The sequence below is a fragment of the Symphodus melops genome, assembly GCF_947650265.1.
Source record: "Symphodus melops genome assembly, chromosome: 15".
Lineage (NCBI taxonomy): Eukaryota > Metazoa > Chordata > Actinopteri > Labriformes > Labridae > Symphodus > Symphodus melops.
Window position 1 is genome coordinate 22775764 of NC_136705.1, and position 18844 is coordinate 22794607.

General features: G+C 41.3%; 2 protein-coding genes across 10 annotated transcripts in view; one reads left to right on the forward strand and one right to left on the reverse strand.

The window, feature by feature from the left end:
• adgrb3 (adhesion G protein-coupled receptor B3) overlaps nt 1-18844 on the forward strand; it is a 130010-nt gene that overhangs the window by 71494 nt on the left and 39672 nt on the right. For 8 of the 9 annotated variants that reach the window (XM_079362066.1, XM_079362065.1, XM_079362068.1 and 5 more), the window contains 8 exons: nt 682-788; nt 1671-1865; nt 4143-4211; nt 7261-7369; nt 13828-13974; nt 14997-15072; nt 17824-17926; nt 18340-18383. In XM_079362066.1, the coding sequence (XP_079218192.1) occupies nt 682-788; nt 1671-1865; nt 4143-4211; nt 7261-7369; nt 13828-13974; nt 14997-15072; nt 17824-17926; nt 18340-18383 (850 nt within the window). The remainder of the gene's footprint in view (nt 1-681; nt 789-1670; nt 1866-4142; nt 4212-7260; nt 7370-13827; nt 13975-14996; nt 15073-17823; nt 17927-18339; nt 18384-18844) is intronic. The other variant, XM_079362063.1, reaches the window with a different exon arrangement.
• lmbrd1 (LMBR1 domain containing 1) overlaps nt 1-18844 on the reverse strand; it is a 154107-nt gene that overhangs the window by 31486 nt on the left and 103777 nt on the right. The window lies entirely within an intron of this gene.

Genomic DNA, 18844 nt, shown 5'->3' on the forward strand with positions numbered 1-18844 from the left:
AATATTATCTTTCATATCTAAATTACAAAACTCATGTCTCACCATTTTATCTTTTGATGCACATATGTGTAGCTATTTTTACTTTATTATTATTATGTGTTCCCCTCTTTTTCTGTACATTGTGCTGTATTTTAGGCTGTACACATAAGTGACAGTGTTCAGATTTCTTCCTTATATCGTATCATTCTGTATACAAGCAGCAGTGAGCAACGTTTCCCCCTGGAGATGAATCAAATATGGGGTACAAAGGTATCTTAGCCCTATCAAATACTGCTGCACTTTACTTCCAGAAAGCCCTCTTACCCTCTTTCTCAAACGTGCTTCAACTCCTCTGCAAAATTTAATGGGCTGCATCAAATTTTGATGGTGAGTGATGGTGATGTGCAACAGAAATGGACAGAAGGGAAAAAGATCAATCTCTTTCGAAAGAATTAATACTTCTGTTTCCTTTTTTCCATTTCTTTCTCTCTCTCTCTCTCTCTTTGTCCCTCTCTCTCTCTCTTTTTTTTCCCCTACATAAAACTGTCCTCCGCCACTTCCTATCTTTTCTTTTGCCTCTCCACATAATCCTCCCTGCCCCACCCCCTCTGCACTCTCTCCACACCCGCATCCTCATCCCCTCTCTCTCATCCTTTCCCCCCCCCCTCTCCAAATCTGTCGCTGTCTCTTTCTCCACTGCAGGCACCACTAGTCGACGCTGCTCTTTGGATCACCGCGGTATGGCCTTCTGGGAGCAGCCCAGCTATGCTCGATGCATAACAAATGAATTCAGATACTTGCAGCAATCAGTAGGTGCAAAGTCAGCTCCCTTTCACAGCCTCTGTTTGCAATGCATCATAAATTACCTCCCCCGTGTTCCCCCCCTAAACCCACCCCCCACCCCTTCTCTCATCACACTGTGGCCAACGATTAACCACTTTCAATAGGAGAGCAAATTAAAACACTGATTTTGCCATTTTTTTTCTCTGTGTAATGAATACTCATCGTCTAAATCTGTTTGACTCAGAGTTTCTGGCATCTTCTCATGGTGTTGCTTCAGCCTTTTATTACATTTGCTCCTTTAACAGCACTGACACAGTGTCTTTCCTCACATGAACTTCAGCACATATTTAATCTAAAACATCTATTTCAAAACAATCATGCTTATATTGAAACATCAGGTCCAGAGACATCTGCATCAAAAAAAAAAGTCTTTGGTCCATTTCAGATATCTCCGTTCAATACATTTAAGCATCAGTATGTTTGAAACAGAATTCCACTCGACTGCTTGAAGTTAGTAACCCTCCAACAACGTTAATAAAAATAGCTATATTGAAAATAGCTGAGATAACACATATAGCGCTGCACCTGTGAACCTGCATTCATGCACATAAACCCTGTGCAATGATGTGAAATCTCATTTCACTTTGCAGTTTCTCCCTAAATGTGTGTCTTCTGCTCCAGTTAACTCTTTTATTCATATTGGCTCATTTCAAAACATCCGTGGGCAGAATATATTTCGGCCTGGCTTAGATGTAAGTGTCACATAAAGGGCCTTGGAGAGTTGAGTCTTTCATCCTGATTTTGTGCACGCCATTTACTCCAAAATGTGAAGTTTAGCATCTGCCTGGAAAAAATAAAACTCCTAAGGACACCGATACCCCAAGTTCTTTCTTCTCCTGTTTTTGGAGGTTCAGGGGCACCTTGCGAAAGGCCAAAGGATGCTTGCAGGGGACGGGATGTCCCAGGTGACAAAAAACCTGCTTGACCTCACCCAGAGGAGGAACTTCTACGCCGGTGACCTGCTGTCTTCTGTGGAAATCCTTCGTAATGTAACGGAGACCTTCAAGAGAGCGAGCTACGAGCCATCTTCGGATGATGTGCAGGTGAGGTTGTTTTTTTAGTTAGTTTCGGCCGTTAGACAGGACAGCTGGAGAGAGACAGGAACCCCAAGAACATTGTGTCAAATGAATTCATGTCTGGCTGTATGGTAAGCATCTATTAAGAGAAAAAAATCAAATGGACTGTGGAAATGTTTTCAAATGGGGGGGGGGGGGGGTGGCGGCTTGGAGGGGCTTGTTTCTGAAATAGCACAAAGGCTGTCAAACCCCCCACATGGCTCTATTGTATCTAGAGATCTCCTGCACATCCTAAGCTCTTTCATCTCATCATGTTGGGGTTGACTGCAGCCGTGATCCTCTTTATGTCAATAGGATGATGGAGATTATAGCTAAAGCTCCGCCTCCATCGCCAATAAGATCATTTATGTCATTCCAGCTGTGTCATTTTCAAAGACGCTCTTCTTGGGCTCCTTATGGCTCTTTGTCCTGCACGCCTGCCTGTTGAAATGTTTGGATGTTGATGCTACATGAGAGGATATGAATGTTATTCTCAATCGATGTTCACAGCGAAAACTACTTTTAGACGTTGTGACTGTTTTGATGAAAGGCTCCGTCTCGTTGTTCTTTCACAACGTGCTCCGTTGTGTCGTCTTACTGCATGGAGGGGAAAAATAGGAAAAGGAAAATTGGAAAAGTATTAGTCATGCCCATCAGCCAAATTCTGTATGAAGGTTGAAATATATTCTGCATTAATGATGTGAAAGTTCAGCCCCGAAACACAGAGCTGTTTCCTCACACTGGAAACGTTTCTTTATAACATCAATTAAAAAAAAGAATATTTGTGATATGAATAAATATTCCACATCTGGGGTTTGACTTTAGGATTGAAGGGGTGGATTATAGATAATTACAATGATTATTATTTTTGTCATTGCATTGTTTGAGTGTTTGAGGACACACAGGAGGCTTTGAGAGAGAAAACTTTTTTTCAATGAGGAAAAGTCTCTTTGAGCTTCCTGGCCGAGACAGGCAGAATCAAAACTTATTAGGTTTCAGACCTAACACACTTAACGACACACACTTAATTAAACATTCATCGAAATCTGTCATAAATCATTAACAACAAGTGTCACGGCCATGTATGAGCTGTTAAACAAAAGGCAGCATTATCAGAAATGACACCAATCCTGAGCTAATCAGCTGAGCTTTTTGTTTTGATTTATGCTACCTAAGTGAAAAGTATTAAAATGGTTCCACTGGAGAAAGCAGACTTATAGAGGTCTTGAACATTAAAGACAGATCAGTCACCTCATATACTGTGACTGTGATTATTATAAAGAATGCTTTTCACTTTAAGAGGTAGGTAAATGCATCACCACAGTGTTAAACAGTCTTGATTATGCCCCTCAAAAGTGCAGTGGTATTTAAACACCAAAATGTCATGGATGCTCTATTCCTTCTGCAGATTCATCAACAGTTTCCCCAGGATGATAAGGTGCTGGAGTCTGCTGCTAATATTCTGCAGGGATAAAACCTAAATGTGCCTGCCATGGTCTGGCAACCTCAGGCCCCATTCAGCCGTTTTCACACCATAGAAAATCTATGAGATGAGGAAAGCATCCTGTCTCTGGTTATTATGTGAGCCTGTGTGGTGTGTGTGTGGGCAGACAGGAGAGCAGTCAGCCGGCCCACCCCCTCCGTGCGTCTCTGCGCTAATGCAGTGTTAAAGTGGGCACATTACCACCAGAGGGAGCATAAGCATTCAAGTAGAAAACAAGATAGCCTGTGTCAAGAGAGAGAGCCACTCCCTCAGGCATGTTGTAGACCAGACGAAATAACAAGGCTAAAGATCAGACAGGGGTCCTATTACTACTGCAGGCCTGCACCCCAAGCAGCCCAGGCTCTCCGCCGCTGAAGAAGACAATCCACACAGCTGCTCACACATTCCCTTTCATCTTTTTTTTTTCTGATTACAGCTTGTGCCTCTCTCCACTAGCATTAAATGTTTGTTGCACGCTGCAGGGGGTTCAAGGTGTATTTTTGTCAGAGCTGATCCACAAATCCCATCTTTTCTCGGATGGTTTACCATCATGGTTTCGGCGGCACATTTCCTGGTGCTATTGAGCCCTGCGGGGGCCGTCATTACTCCCTTATAGAAATCCCTGCGATCAGAAATGACAGCGTATCATCCATAAGAGGGCTTTTTTTTTTTTTGAGTGCACGGTGTTTATGTGTCATGATTTTAAAAAAGCATCTTGCTGCAGTGCCTGTAATACTTGTGTGGGTGTGTGTTACTTATTTTCCCTTTCATCTTCTTCACAGAACTTCTTTCAAATCATCAGTAACCTCTTGGAGGAGGAAAATAAGGAGAAATGGGAGGATGCACAGAAGGTAAGCATGTTGCTGCACACTTAGTAAATAATTCAGGTTGGAAGGCTGAGTGTTGTTTGTCTCAGAAATCGACTCAGAGCTTGTTTGCAGTTGCTCTCTCTGAATAGCTGAGATAAAGAAAAGTCTGGTTCGTGTTGAGATAATGTTAAACTTGCAGTTGTCAGTGTGAGAGGGCATTTAGCAGGTGTGACATCTGGCCTCATTTTGAAAGCTAGTTCCGCAGAGTTCCACTTGGTGGCAGCAGCACTGCCACAGAGACCATCAGCTTATAAGCACTGCAGGACTCAGTCCTCCTGCACTTATCGTTTCACCCAGCTGATGCACATCATAGCAACCAGTGCGATCAGAGCATTTCTTCAGGTGAATATGATTTTATGTCTGTGGATGTTGCATTGCCTCCCTGTGTGCCTGTCTCTGGCATTGCAAGGCCGCTTCATCATATGGAGAAACAGTATGATAGAAAAAAACAGCCTCGATATTCAAAACAAGAAATGCAGGGGGGGGGGGGTCAGACTGCAGCACTGTATGCAAAGATTTGCGTGTAGAACGCTTCACTTTCTTGACACTGTGCTTATCCACGGAGATTGCGTCCTGGCTGTGTCCTCTGTCGGACACATCTTTCAGCTAGAGAGGTGGCAACTCCAGGTTTCAAAACCGCCGCCGGTGCCCGAGACAACCTGAACCCCGAAATCACGCACATCCAGACTCTGACGGAGATACCATCTGTGATGACTGCGAGGCTGCAGAGGGCATCTGCTGTGTAGTCAGCCTCACCGATATATTGACTTGAATTAGGAATCACCTGCACCAACACACAAGCAAGGAGGTTCAAATTGTTGTCACCATTTCTTTATGCTCAAATATAACGAGCAATGGAGTGGAAACAAGCAGCTCAAATGTTGCCAGGAGTGTCAGACCCGGCTGTCTCTGCAGGCAGTAATACGGTGTTTATTCACTGCAATTTTAGTTTGGCTGACCAGAAAGGAAGGTAGTTGTTGAGGAGAGCTCACAAAACACCACTAGCGTTTGTTTGAGATGAAAACAGACAGATCAGAGAACATATAGGAGTAGTTGTGCTCGTGATTGAGCACCCAGAAGAGATATGAGTTAATTATTTCTGTAGTTATTAATGTGCCTGTCTAAGGAGGGCTGCTTCATTTTTTTGTGTTTCACCAGGCAGACACTAGCTTAGTAACGTTGTCTGATTTTAAAAGACGAGGTTTGGACTTCACAACTATCAATTTTTCTCACTTGCTTTGCTTTTCTTGCATTAATGAGTGTCCTGAGCTCTGTTTCCGTGTCGCCCACACACTGCCTGCTGCTGTGGACATTCAAAAACACTCCCATGAAACACCTCACTATGAGGTTTTACGAGCTGTGGAGTTGGCTCTGTGCACAGATCACTATATATTCACCTCCTGTCACTGTTACCATGGCAAGGAAAGGAAAGGAAGAGAGCTCTTGTGTACAGAACCTCCACTGCAGCCATTTCCCTGCGCTGCCTTCACATCTTCACGGTTGCCATGGAGACCAGCAGAATGAGCATGACTGCACTGTGCGTCAGACACGCCGGAAGGGGCGACGTGATGTGCCTTTTCTCCCCCGCTATGGCTCTCACTCTGCTGTGTCAGAGGCTCTCATCTGCCCGGCATAGCGGTGACACATGTAGATGCATGTGCATACACACAGAACACAAGGTGTCACCGAGGAGGGAAAATACCTGCCTCGGGTGTGTCGAGATGTCACTTGTTAAATATCACTCAAAGGCTAATTCATCATCATCATCATAGCACATGCTCAGGATTGTTAGCTTAAATGCTGTTATGATCACTTGCTTTTTGAATGCTCGCATCTGCTGTTGCCAGAATTGTTGACGCCCCTCTGTAATCCAGTGTTTTATTGTTTTTTTCAGTCTCTCAGAATGAACACTACAGAAATATGTTATAACAGTATTTGAGCATGATGAGCATGATGTCAGAGGAAAATAACAGCTGACTGAATGTGGTCAAAAGACTAATTACATCAATATGACGTGTTCCTCTTGCAGCAGATGTTCACTCAGCATTGTTCTATGTTGCTGAAACTTGTTACAGTCTGGCGTGAATGCTGTCATGTATGGCACATTCAAGGGACATATCTGATGGCCCTGAATCAAAGCCTCTTATTAGATCCTCACCATAAGATTGGCAGCCATGACAGTGGTCCGATCTTCTGAAGTCCATTTATTGGATTAGCGAACCCTCTGGATTTATTGACTTTGGAGGAATGTGCTGACCAGCAGTGGAACTAGTCGCTGTCCATGGTGCTGAATTCCTGGCTCTGCCACTTCTCACTGAGTGCTGATGTCCATGGAGCGTCACATGAAGTCAGGCACTCACCCTCGGCTTGGCAGAGCCTTTCAGTAGAGACGCCAACCAGCAACTCTGCGTGCAAATGTTGGTCAAAGCTCGGATGGTGATGTCACATCGATGGTTCAATTAAGGCTGCATCTATCTGCCCTTTATTTTCAAGACTATTTGACTCCTCACAATTTCTAGAACCTGCTTACAATTCAAAGAACCGGGTCGCATGCTTTTTTCGGCCTTATGGCCTTTATTAGATAGAACAGGAAATGTTTGGAGGAGAGACATGCAGAAATGTTAATCTACAGTTCTACTTTTTTTTAGTTTTCATGCACCGGTACTTCTTTAGATTTTATAAAACTGTGAAAATATTCCGATTTTTTTGTCAACACGTGAATGAATCTACTGTCCCAGCTTTAAGCTTTGGTCATGTCCTAATTACGATGAAACTATCATTTAAAAAGGGTTAGTATCATAAAACAATAATCTTAATTCTTTTTCCAGATCTAAGAACAACTGTGATCTTATTTTTCTTGTACATCTCTACTTTCCTTATTATTCCAAATCTGTTTTTATATCTATTCTATTTTTGTTTGTTTTGCTATTTTATGCTCTCTCTTTTCCCTTTTTTTATGTTCCACACATGCATTGTGAAACCATAGCAGCAGTGTTGAAATCTTGAGCATCTTCTCTTTCATCTCCTGTAGATCTATCCCGGAGCTGTGGAGCTCATGCAGGTCATAGAGGAATTCATCCACATCGTTGGACTGGGCATGAAGGATTTCCACAATGCCTATTTGATGACAGGAAACCTGGGTAAGAATCAGCCTACTTTTCCTTTTTTCCCCCCCTCACAGCTCACAGCCGCTGAGCTCATTTTGCTCATTTATTTCTGCTTGACATGGTCACATAATCCCAGTGCTCTGCTAACTCCTCGTGTCAATTTTCCCCGCCATCATTAATTTGGGATAAACGGCTCCTGGTTGGATGGCGGTGGGGGTAAAATTACTTCGAATCAATAATGTTAATTAAAACTGAGTTTGTGCTTCTAATGTGCTAAATTCCTATGAAAACACTTAACACTAAATTCAATATCAGGACAGTGCAGTGTAGGGACCCCCGCAAGAGGAAAAAAAAACACCCTTAACCAGAACTATAAAGAAATACTCACAACACTTGAACCATATATACATCTACGGAATCCTTTACTAATTTTAAAGCTGTTTACATTGATTTTTTTCTACAAAAAACAAGGGAAATATTTGTTGCATACATATTTGAAGGTGAAGTTAGCTCGTCTGATGTTGCACTGTACTGCAGTCTTTTAAGAAGGACACGAGCAGCAGAGCAGACGCTGAAGCATGTTGTGCAAAAATTAATATTGTTTGTCAGTTCCCTGCGAGGTTAGTATTCGTTTAGAAAAATAAAATACAGTGAGAGAGTTTTATTAAGGATATGAAACTGCTTTTTCAGCTGTAACAAGCTCGCAAACATTTTTTCTGCACCACTGATTGTGATCCAGATTACAACATCCCCTCTTTGCAAAGTCTCTGGATGCAAGTCTTTGAGCAATACTTCTCCTCCCTGATGCTCTCGTGGGTTCTTTTCTGCTTCTGTCGCACAGCCTCTTGGATGATCTGAGGTCTCAGTGGCATTTCATTTCTTACTCAGCCATAAATGGTGTCTTACTGGGACGGAATAATAGAACTTGCGCTTGTGATTTATTCATGCAAGTGAATGTGAGCGCGTGCAGCTGTGCTGGTAGGCGATTCCTCCTGGAGGGGTGGGGAGGGTTTTTTTTTCCTTGTATGCTTTACAATGGCTAACATTTGACCCACTTCTAGCAAACACTTCTACTCACTAGATCTTTATGCTATATGATTTCCATAATGATGAATAGGCGGCCCCCAAGAATCGCATACTAAACATGGTAAAATGAATGCAGCCATCAAAATGCCATTATGAGAGGCAAATTAAGTAATGGAGGCTGGGAAATAAGGCTTGAATGCATTTCAAAATGCCAAGCCTTAATGACTTCCTTCACAGATAAGAGAATATTTCTATGCCCTTCGCTTTTTTTTTTTTTTTTTTACACATCTTTCAATTTGGCTTAATGGCTGTCGTCCAATCTCATTGCCATTGCCTCGTCTTAATGCTCGAAAAAGCATTAACACGCGACCCCCGCTTCAGACACAATATGCAGTCCATTCTCAGAGGCGCACTCACAATTGACAGTTAAGTGTTTTATCCACATTCACACAATTTCCCCAGCAGTGCTGATTCAATGGCTCAACTTGAATGTTAAATATTTAAATATGATCATATTAGTCATACACATGACTCAGCTTTAATCTACGGGCCTGTGGCTCAAACTGTGTCCACCATGATGCACCTCGGAATTGTGATCGAGCTTGCCCACCAACTTTTCTGGAGTTATCGCGTGTTATTTTTGCTTTGCATTTGGTTATAATTTCTGTGGACTGAGGTGGCGGGTAGCCTAGCGTTTATGTCGTGGGACCTACAGTATGTACAGGGGCAGTGGCCATAGGTTTGACTCCAAGATTGACCCTATACCGTATGTCGTCCCCTTCTCTCTGCTGCCTACAGGTCAAAAAACAAAACAAAAAAAGGCCAAAAAATACTTTTGAAAAATATGCCTGAACTGAGCATAGCAGCTGCATTTGAAAACCAACAACAACATGCATGTATACAATTGTGCAAAAACCTCCGGAAAAAATTAACATTTTAATCCTTTAAATACTGAAACAATTACAAAAGTACCTTGAACATACCAGCTAAAACGTAAAGTAGACATCCTACAGAAACTTTGATTTAGACAACAGATCCTGTTTTTGTCACTTTATTACTCTGTTTGACTTCATTAGGAAGCTGTACTGTAATTAGTTATAACACTCACATTGTAATCATGAGCTCAGATTTTTTGATACTCAACGTGATCAGACAGTTATCTGAAGAAGCCATGAAATGAAGCCTGCATGTACAATTAAAGTTCCTGCAGATAATTAACAAAAAAAACAAAAAAAAACCAACATTGTTCTGGCATCGAAGCACATTTTCTAAATAACTTTGAGGAACGCGTGTGACGCTTCAAGGAAGAGCGTGTCATTCCTTGAGGGATTTATCAGTACGGTGATGTAAGAGTGTGGCAGGCAAATTCCTGAAGCTTTAGCCTTTTGGAAACTTTTAGCTCCAGAGACTTCTGAGTAATAAATTGAAGATGTGGCAGTAATGAGTTGCCTCTGGCTAGAATCTAAATGGCTGCTGGTGGAAAAATATCAAGGTCTTTTACAGGGAATTTCAGATTGCAAGAACTGACAACATACCTTACCTGTAGGTTGTAAATGTCAGAGAAGCTTAATGTACAGTGTTTTCCCTTCATCGTGTGTCGACATTTAAGCGAACAAACACAGAAACATAAGAATATAAGAAATGAGTTGCATTAATTCAGTCTTAAATAACGGCATGGGTGCAAAATCTGTCAGTATATTAAACTAAACTATTTTGGTGATGCATGCTTGAGACGAGCAGACGGGGAGTTCTTGGGGTAATCATTTTATCTCCGGACACAGGACAGGCTTTGGTAGCCAGCCACGCAGTAATTCTCTCACCACAGTGCCTCTCTGTGTCCACACGGGCCTTTTGATTAAAGGAATGGAAAGTTATGTGGAGCCATCGGTGGAAGCCAAGCGCAGAGCATCTGGCTGAGTAAGATATTGCGGCATCATTTCGTCACTAATTTATGGCAGCCTCTTGACACCTAGATAAATACTGGCTGTCACCGGTGCATCGTCCTCTGTCCTCCGACTTTTAGTCAAATAACCTTGATTGCAGAACACTCTCCACTCGAGCAACTCATTCTCTCTCGTCACAAGCAAACACTCCGAGGACAAAGCGAAGCAGGGGACATGTTAGAAAAATTAAACACCGCTTTGAAGGTGAAATACATCATTTGCTTTTGACATTTTTTGTTCAGCCTGTCTATTCTAGAGGCTGTATTTCATGCTTGGGTGAATATTCTGACATTAATAGTGATTAATAGCAATTACAGACACATACAATGGCTGCATAAGCTCATTAATTTATTATCTGTGCAAAATGTTTGTGTTGTCAGACTTTGACGGTTAACTTAATGCTGAACCTCTCGTGAACGCATTTGGATGTAATGAGCAAGCTATAATTCCCTTTTCATGAAAATGAGCCATACAGAATACACTTAGTGCACTGAATCGGTGTTCGGGAGCATCAGAATCCTAAATGATTGCTTTATTTGTGCTGTCTAGCCCCATCAGGCAAGTGCAAAGCCCCATTTACCTGCAGAATTACCCAGAACTATTCCTAGCACCCTGTTGTGTTTCGCAGTCTGCCCTTTGACTAAACCCACGCGCACAAACACGCACGCAAATATACTTACCGCTCCTGTTCTGAACATCTGGTGCTGTGAACAGGCCTCTTTTGCAAATTCCAGGTCTCATGGTGCTCTGTGATTTCATGCCCGCTGCTGGATCATCCCAAACACACAGACACACCTTCTGTCACAGATTTCGCTCGAACATGGAGTCTTGCCAGGAATGAAATTGTATTATTGGCAGAGCGGGAGGAACAATACAGGTTTTGCATCAATGGGAGGATTAGCTTTAGGTTCCACTTGCTGTAGCGCCACCTGAACGGGGGGGCTGGGTGTGATATCAGGTAAAAACAGCACAGCTTTACCTTTCCCTTGTAATGCAGAGGCCTTTGTGGTTGATCCTGGAATTTTCCTTGTCATTGCTTTAGTGCACGCGCCGGCCTTTTATAGCAGCATGAGCAGGGAGGTGAGAAAAGGAACAAGAGATGAAGTAGATTACCAGTCTGCCAGATGCTAGGTGCCAGACAGTTAAGGCTTTGAGTTTGTTTTTTGTGTGCTAAATGTGTACATGACTACCTTGGGTTTCTTTGAAATTCAAATGATCAGACAGTAGGATGCAAAAAAACATGGACAAAGCCTCAGAGGCGTCACCCATTGGTTACTCTTGAAGTCCATCAATGGCAGTCACGATATTAAAAATGATGCCTCAACAAAACTTTCAGTCGCCGTAACAACAAGCAAAGAGCCGGAGCTGAGGTGGGTCTTGAGCCTCCTGAGTTAATGCGCACACCCGTCTGACAGGGAAGCTCGACCACTTTTTAAAAAATGAACACAGTGTGCTGATAAAGTTCTTTTGAACCAGGCAGCTCAAAGGTTCATTTCTGCTGTTCAACAGGCATTTTTTAATAGGTGTGTATGTGATTTCTGGGGCATCTGCTGCCCGTCTCTGGTGGACACTTGAGGAATTGCATGTCTCATTTGGCTTCAGTTATCAACATCGGAGGCTGTCGTTGTTTACAATAACAGACATCATGCTCAGATTCTCAGATACTCAAACGTTACTGATTAAAACACGTCTTAAACAGTCTCTATACATCAGAATCTCTGTGTCATTGTTTTGAGTATTTAAAGACCTGCCTCGCAATTTGGGTGTGAAAGTTTCAAATGTTGGTTGTAGGAGTATTTTTTGGTTTATATATGGATTACAGATTGTGCCCTTCAAAGAGTGCAGCAGAGGTGTTGTTGCACAACCTCTGAAGGATGAAAGTTTCAGCTCTGTTTAGCTCTAATCTGCAATGTTCAGGCACAGATTTAGCAGGTGAAAACAGGATAGTGCTCTGTCCAGAATGATATAACTATGCACCAAAAGTTCAAAACCACCATCACTTTGTATAATGTAAGATAGTGCACAGCTAAGTGAAACGCTGCATGAGTTAAAACTCTGGATTTTCAGCCTCACTCCTTCGACCCTTAAAGTTTATATAAAGGTCAGTGTGTGCAGTTTTGGAGAAATCAGGATATCAAAGTGAAATTATAAATGTAGCCAAAAATGGGAAGAATCCAAAATCACTCTCCCAGTGCAGATCAAATTAAAACTCCTCAATGGCATGTCCTTAACAGAGCGGTGTGCAAAAAGCACGGTGCATCATTTGTCATCATTTATCTTGTCCAAATACCTTTCTGTCTCTTTTGAAATTAGCTTGCTAGCTTCAGCTCAAAAATAAATGCGACGGCCAAGTGAGCGGAAATAAGCAATTAATGAAGTAGACAGGCTTTAATAGGAAATCCTTTGACAGACTTATTCCTGAATGGAAACTGTCGTTATTTTATTTCCTTTCTTTTTTAGGGGATTGTGATGAACTGATTGCTATCAAGATGAAATAAAACATACTAAAGAGACAATGTAAATAGTTTTAATTGATGATAAAAGTGATGCAGAAGTTCAAAGTATAACAGGACAGCAGGTTAACTGAGGGAAAAGTTCAACATTTGACTCTGATTTCTTGATGCTTGTTAACACAATGACTTTGAAAAGAGGACAGCATCAGGCCTTGTTCTATCCACATTCACTGCTCCTATCAAAGACATTGTCTAGTTTATAAACCACATCAAATGGTCCCCTTTTGTTAACCTTTTGTATCCAGGTTTTTCCTATATGGTGGCGCTACAGCTTGAGGCTTTTTAGCACAAAGACTTGGAAAGTGGGACAACATCAGACCCTGTTCTATCCAGACAGAGTCACTGTTCCTATAAAAGACATTATCTGGTTTATAAAACATATCAAATGGTGCCTTTTGTAAACAAACATATAACCAGGGGCGTGTCCAGAGGGGTTGTATGGACCCCCCTTGAAATCTTATTGGCCACCCCAGTTGCTAACCTAAAATCCTAAAACCCTGATTGGTCAGGATTTGTGTTACGATGAACTATTCAGGCTTTTATTTTTATGTTTTCTTTTCTTAGATCCTTAAATTGTAAATATATATTAGCTTATTGATTTTATTGGACCGATGAAATTTTCAATTGTGACTTTAAAATTCTATATTTTAATGTTTGAAGAATGAACGTAACATGATGTATATGTTGCCTTCTCTTGTGTTATGGAAAAGTAGATTTGATAGGAATTAGAAAGGGAGAATAATTAAATTATTTTGACCTGTGCCCCCCTCATCCCTGCATAAGTCAGGACACCAGTTGGGCCACCACAGTTAAAAAGTCCAGCCTCGCCCCTGCATATAACAAGCTCATTATTGACATGTCATTTCTCTTTACATATTTTCGCCCATTAAGCAAGTATGTGCATCCAGACTGTATCGATTGTTTGATGTATGAATCCAGGATTACTTTCCAGGAGACATTGATCATCAGTTTTGTCTTCGTCTTCTGTCGCTGTGTTTAATATCTGCAGTGGCCAGCATCCAGAGACTTCCAGCAGTGTCTGTGATGACTGACATCAACTTCCCCATGAAGGGTCGTAAAGGCATGGTCGACTGGGCCAGGAACTCTGAAGATAAAGTGGTCATCCCAAAGGGCCTCTTTGTTTCGCAGTCAGCAGGTTTGTGACTGAATATATTTCACAGATACTGACCGTACTACTTCTCGTGCAACGCATTTTCCTTTGGGACTCACAGCCACAAACACAGATTTCAAGCACAATGTTTACTCATCTAGTAAAATATGCTGCTGTACAGAAGTTGGAATAAAAAATGTGTACAATCTGCAGGGAAAACTGAGGTAGGAATGTACAGTGTGATAGATGCATATAGTAGAGGAAAGACAATGATGGATTCAGGAGCCGCCACAGAGGAATGGAAATAATAAAATATCTTGACTTCTCATCAGAAGCTGAATAATCTTTGTTGAATTCCTCTGTCGGAAAACTTTGAATAAGACTTTCACACATACACATGAGTGAGTTATTATATTTAATGTGACCAAACCTTTTGCTTATGGTAGTGTAAAAATGCTACGAGCGTAACAATAAACCAGTTTGCTTTATTTCTTGTGCTTGTTAAGTCACTGAGTTTTCTTCGACTCAGCATCCTTTCAAGCGCTGCCACTCGCCACTCAATACATCACAATCCCGAGCCAGACAATTACGTTAATTGGTGTAATCAGTCTTATCTGGAATATATATCAAAGATAACAAAACAAGGGATTGATTAGGAATTTGTGCCACATGCATAATCCAGGCTGCTCTGATTGGCGTGTTGGACTCTGATTCTGTTTGAGACTTTAGCACGTTTTTGCTCCGGAGTCAACAAAGTCTGTCGAATAAAGTTGTGGTCTTTGAAAAAAGAAAAAGTATTCCTTAAGTGTTATTGGCAGAAACTCTGGCGCTGCTGAGTCGCTCGTCTGCATAAGCCAAGTGTTAGTCCCAATTAAAACTTTCCTGTGATATATGAAAATGTTATTGGAAGGCAAAACTTACATTGGTATGTAGATTTTAAAAATGTCTTAAAGAATCTGCAAACAGGTCCACTGCTATAATGAGGTTGTTTGAAACTTTGCAAAGAAAGTCGAATCATTATAAAAACTTGAAAGTAGTGTTGATTTATTGTCGATTTCTCCCTACAGATATGGAAGGATCACCTGTCTTTATTTTGGGGACCGTTCTCTACAAGACTCTCGGACTCATGCTACCTTCACCAAAGTAAGGACACAAATCTCCTCGTACTGTACTCCTGGTGTTTCTGGAAAGGACGAATACGAGACAGATTTAATCCTTTGGAAGCTGCAGAAAGTGTCCATTTTTATTCAGTGTAGTAGATCAAGACTTTAAAGACGGCTCTGGCTGACTCCAATGTCCCTGAAATGTCAAACTTCAGAAACAGGAAATTCAACATATCAGCCAGAATACCAAATATGTTTCTAGTGTAGAGTTTTACTCAATGCGAGTGAGAGTCAGTGTTTTTTTCAGGATAGTTTTTAATACAACCATGTTTCCAAAAATGATGCTGAGTAAAGGATGAATATGTGATCATTTTAGAAACATTAAAACCCCATTTTTGTTTGAAAGTGGAACAAAGACTACATCTCAAATAATGAAACTAAGAGTTCTCTCATGTCTCACAAAAGCCGAGACATGTACATTCTATCAATTCAGTTTCAAGCTTTTAATTTGAAAACCTGACCATTGTAGTTGCTTCCTGTTTGTGTAGCAAGCAATATGCAACGGACTTTCTACATCATTTTGTTGCTCCACAGATAACAACAACACCAGCACTATAGTTATGATTTAAAAGAATATCAGTTTTGCTATTGGTACATTAGTATCGGAATTGGATCAAAACTGAACATAAATGGAGCAATTATTATTGGTAATTATTTTTATAGTGCTATCAAATATTAGATTTTTGCATTTGAAACTTTAATAACTAGTGGATGTGTTTGACTTTAATTAAGCAAATCAAACATTCACTGCAGCGTGGAATATGTGGTTAATTAAGTATGACATTAGTCCCTAGAAAAAGCAGCATGAAGCCCCAAACAAACACCTGGTGTCACACCCCAATCAACAAGTCCCTGGCACCAACATCCCAAGGACGGAGCGGTCATTCCAGACCGGGCCGGGCCAGCTGTCACAGGTGGGGCGGCAGCCCTCTGTGCACATGTGGAGCGGAGCTCATCGTACATACTGGAACCCTCAAGCTGCTCCACTCCAGACTAACAGGATATAAACTATGTGTTTCTCTCTTTGCACTAAGAGTGCAGAGCTGACCAACATTTCCTTTCATGGCATCAATTTTTTTTAAAATAATTCTCACTTGAAAAACAGACTCGTACTGTACAACAACATACGGTTTTCCTCCTCGCTGATGGGTTTCACCTCAAAATGAAATAAAGATTCTCTCAGCGATACAAAAGGCAGAGACGGTTTTTTGAAACAGACTTTCAAAAGAGTAGGAAAAAAAAGAAACATGCCATTCAGTCCAGTCGAGCCTTTGATTTGTATTCCCTATTTTCTGCTCAGCTTGGATGTTTTGAACACCATTACTGGCAAACATCTTGTGTATCTGCTTTAACATCTAACAGGCAGCTTTGTAAATCCTCCTCGTTATTGAGAGTTTGGTATTCAGGTCAGCATTCAATCCAAGCTGCTCTAGAGAAAACACAAGGCCTGTCCCTGACTAAGGAGTAACATAGTCCAGTCTGATAGGTCGGATGTCTCCTACAGTCAAAGGTTTTGTCATAGTTTTTTTGTGATTATTAATCCTTATGCTCATTGGAGTTTAACCACATTGTTAAACCATTTGTCTTCTAATCTTGGATAAACAATGTATTCTATGATGGGCCTTTTGTTCTCACTCATTAAGTCTGCATTCATGTGACCTTATAACCGTGTTCCACATGTCCATCACATCAGGACAACACACACTAAGTTCTTAGTGTGTTCGGGTCGGACCAGCGCAAAAGAAACAGCTTCTTTAAAATTTACCAATTGAAGATTTATGGATCATAATAATCCACCAGAAATGAGTCCCCTCAATTCATATCCGGTGAAAGATTGAATCCAATAGATCCATAACGATCCATGGAGCTGTTCAAAAAACATTGCTGTCCGCTGACCTTTTGATGACTCTTAAGAGCAGCCTACAACAGCGAATAAGAGACTTTTCTTGTAGCCAATGAAATTCTCCAAATGTGGATATTCTGCTTTTATCAATACTTTGGGGCGATTGCTACATGTACACACTAAGAAGCTTGATTTAAAGTACGGCTGGTTTTCAGAACTGCATTCAAAGTTCTGATTAGATGATATTCATACCAAGATACACTATCAGGCATGACTTATTTGGAGACATTAAACATCCCAGTACAGCTGGAACAGAGTTATCCCCGTGCTCGACTATGAGACCGGCAGTCGACTGAGGCTCTGACAAACAACTCGACTGTATGGGGTCACCTCTAGAAAACACCTTTAGCTGATCCTCTGCAAATTTAAAAGTGAATAAGAAGATTAGATTATCAGATGACCTGGAAGAGGGGGACATTTAAATTAGAAATGTGCAGAAAGTCTCCCCAGAAACCGCGATTCAGATTTGGATAGCCGTGTTCCCTATAGGTTCCACATAAGTCTCTCTGACTGTGCACTTAAAGCTAATCCTTGAGCACTAATGCTTCTTCACAGGGCATGAAAAGAGACCTCAGGTGTTTGAAGTTAAACCAGGGTTAAAGCTTTAAACACTGGGAATGTTGTCTGATGTTCATCCTTTCTATCCATAAGCTCCATGTAACCTTTAAATGGAAATACAGTATGCTAATACAGCTAAGCAGATATATCAGACACCAGCTCCTGCTTCACACTTTCAACACTTGACCGTCTAAACGATAACAAGTGGATAAAGGGAACATCTAGAAAATGAAATTTCCTTATTTTTGTCTTCTTCTTTTCTCGACTCAGGAACCACACAGTTGTGAACTCCAAGGTCATCGCTGTGACTGTGAGACCTGAGCCCAGGGCAACTGAATCCCACCTGGAGATTGAATTGGCTCACCTGGCAAATGTAAGCACCCCGCCTGAACACCTTCATACAAATCAATAAATAAATGTCCTTTTTAACGCCATAGAAAAGAGTTTTTGTCTGTTCGACCGTGAACACGGCACATATAACCTCGCGTTAGCCAACACACAAAGCTGCTTAATTGGGTCGATAATTAATTCACAAGCACCCGGTGTCAGGAGAGCGCGCCGCAGTCAGATAATTACACGGACAATCCCGTTTATGATCCATGCCCCTTTTATTCATCTTGGAGATAAAGTGCATACAAGTCTGGACGTGTCAGCAAGTGTGTGTGTGTGCGTGTGTGTGTGTGTGATCATTAACCCAACACTTTTTTCAAAGGTCTTATATGCTGTTGTCTTTAATGATGATCATTATTAGCTTTATAAACATTTTGTCCTTTTCCTTTCTTCCAGGGAACCATGAACCCTTACTGTGCACTTTGGGACAGCAACATAATGTAAGTGGGCGTGCACTTTTTCAACTCTTCTCACTTAGTTTTTCATGGTGTAGTGATTCCTGTTGTGTTGCTCATTTAAATACTCGTACGGTCTTCAGTTGAATTGTTGTGCTGCTTTTCTTCTTCTTTGAAAAAAGCTTAGTGTGCATTCTCCCTCCATCTTCAAAGGATACTTTAAATACATAATCATCAACACTGAGTGTATTACCTACAGTTGGTTGCCTAGACTTATTAAAGGAAGAATGTTTGACTTTTTGATCCAGTAGATGTCACCCTTGAGCATCAACATGAAACCAAAACAAACTGCTGTTTGGCGACACCGCCGCCATTTTGAAGCCTCCACTCTCCACCAGCAACACACCTCCAAGCCTCCTCTCCTGCCATTCACACAAATGAGCCATCATTTAAGATGCAACATGTGTTGCCTGCATTGTTGGGTCAAGATAATGTTAACATACTTA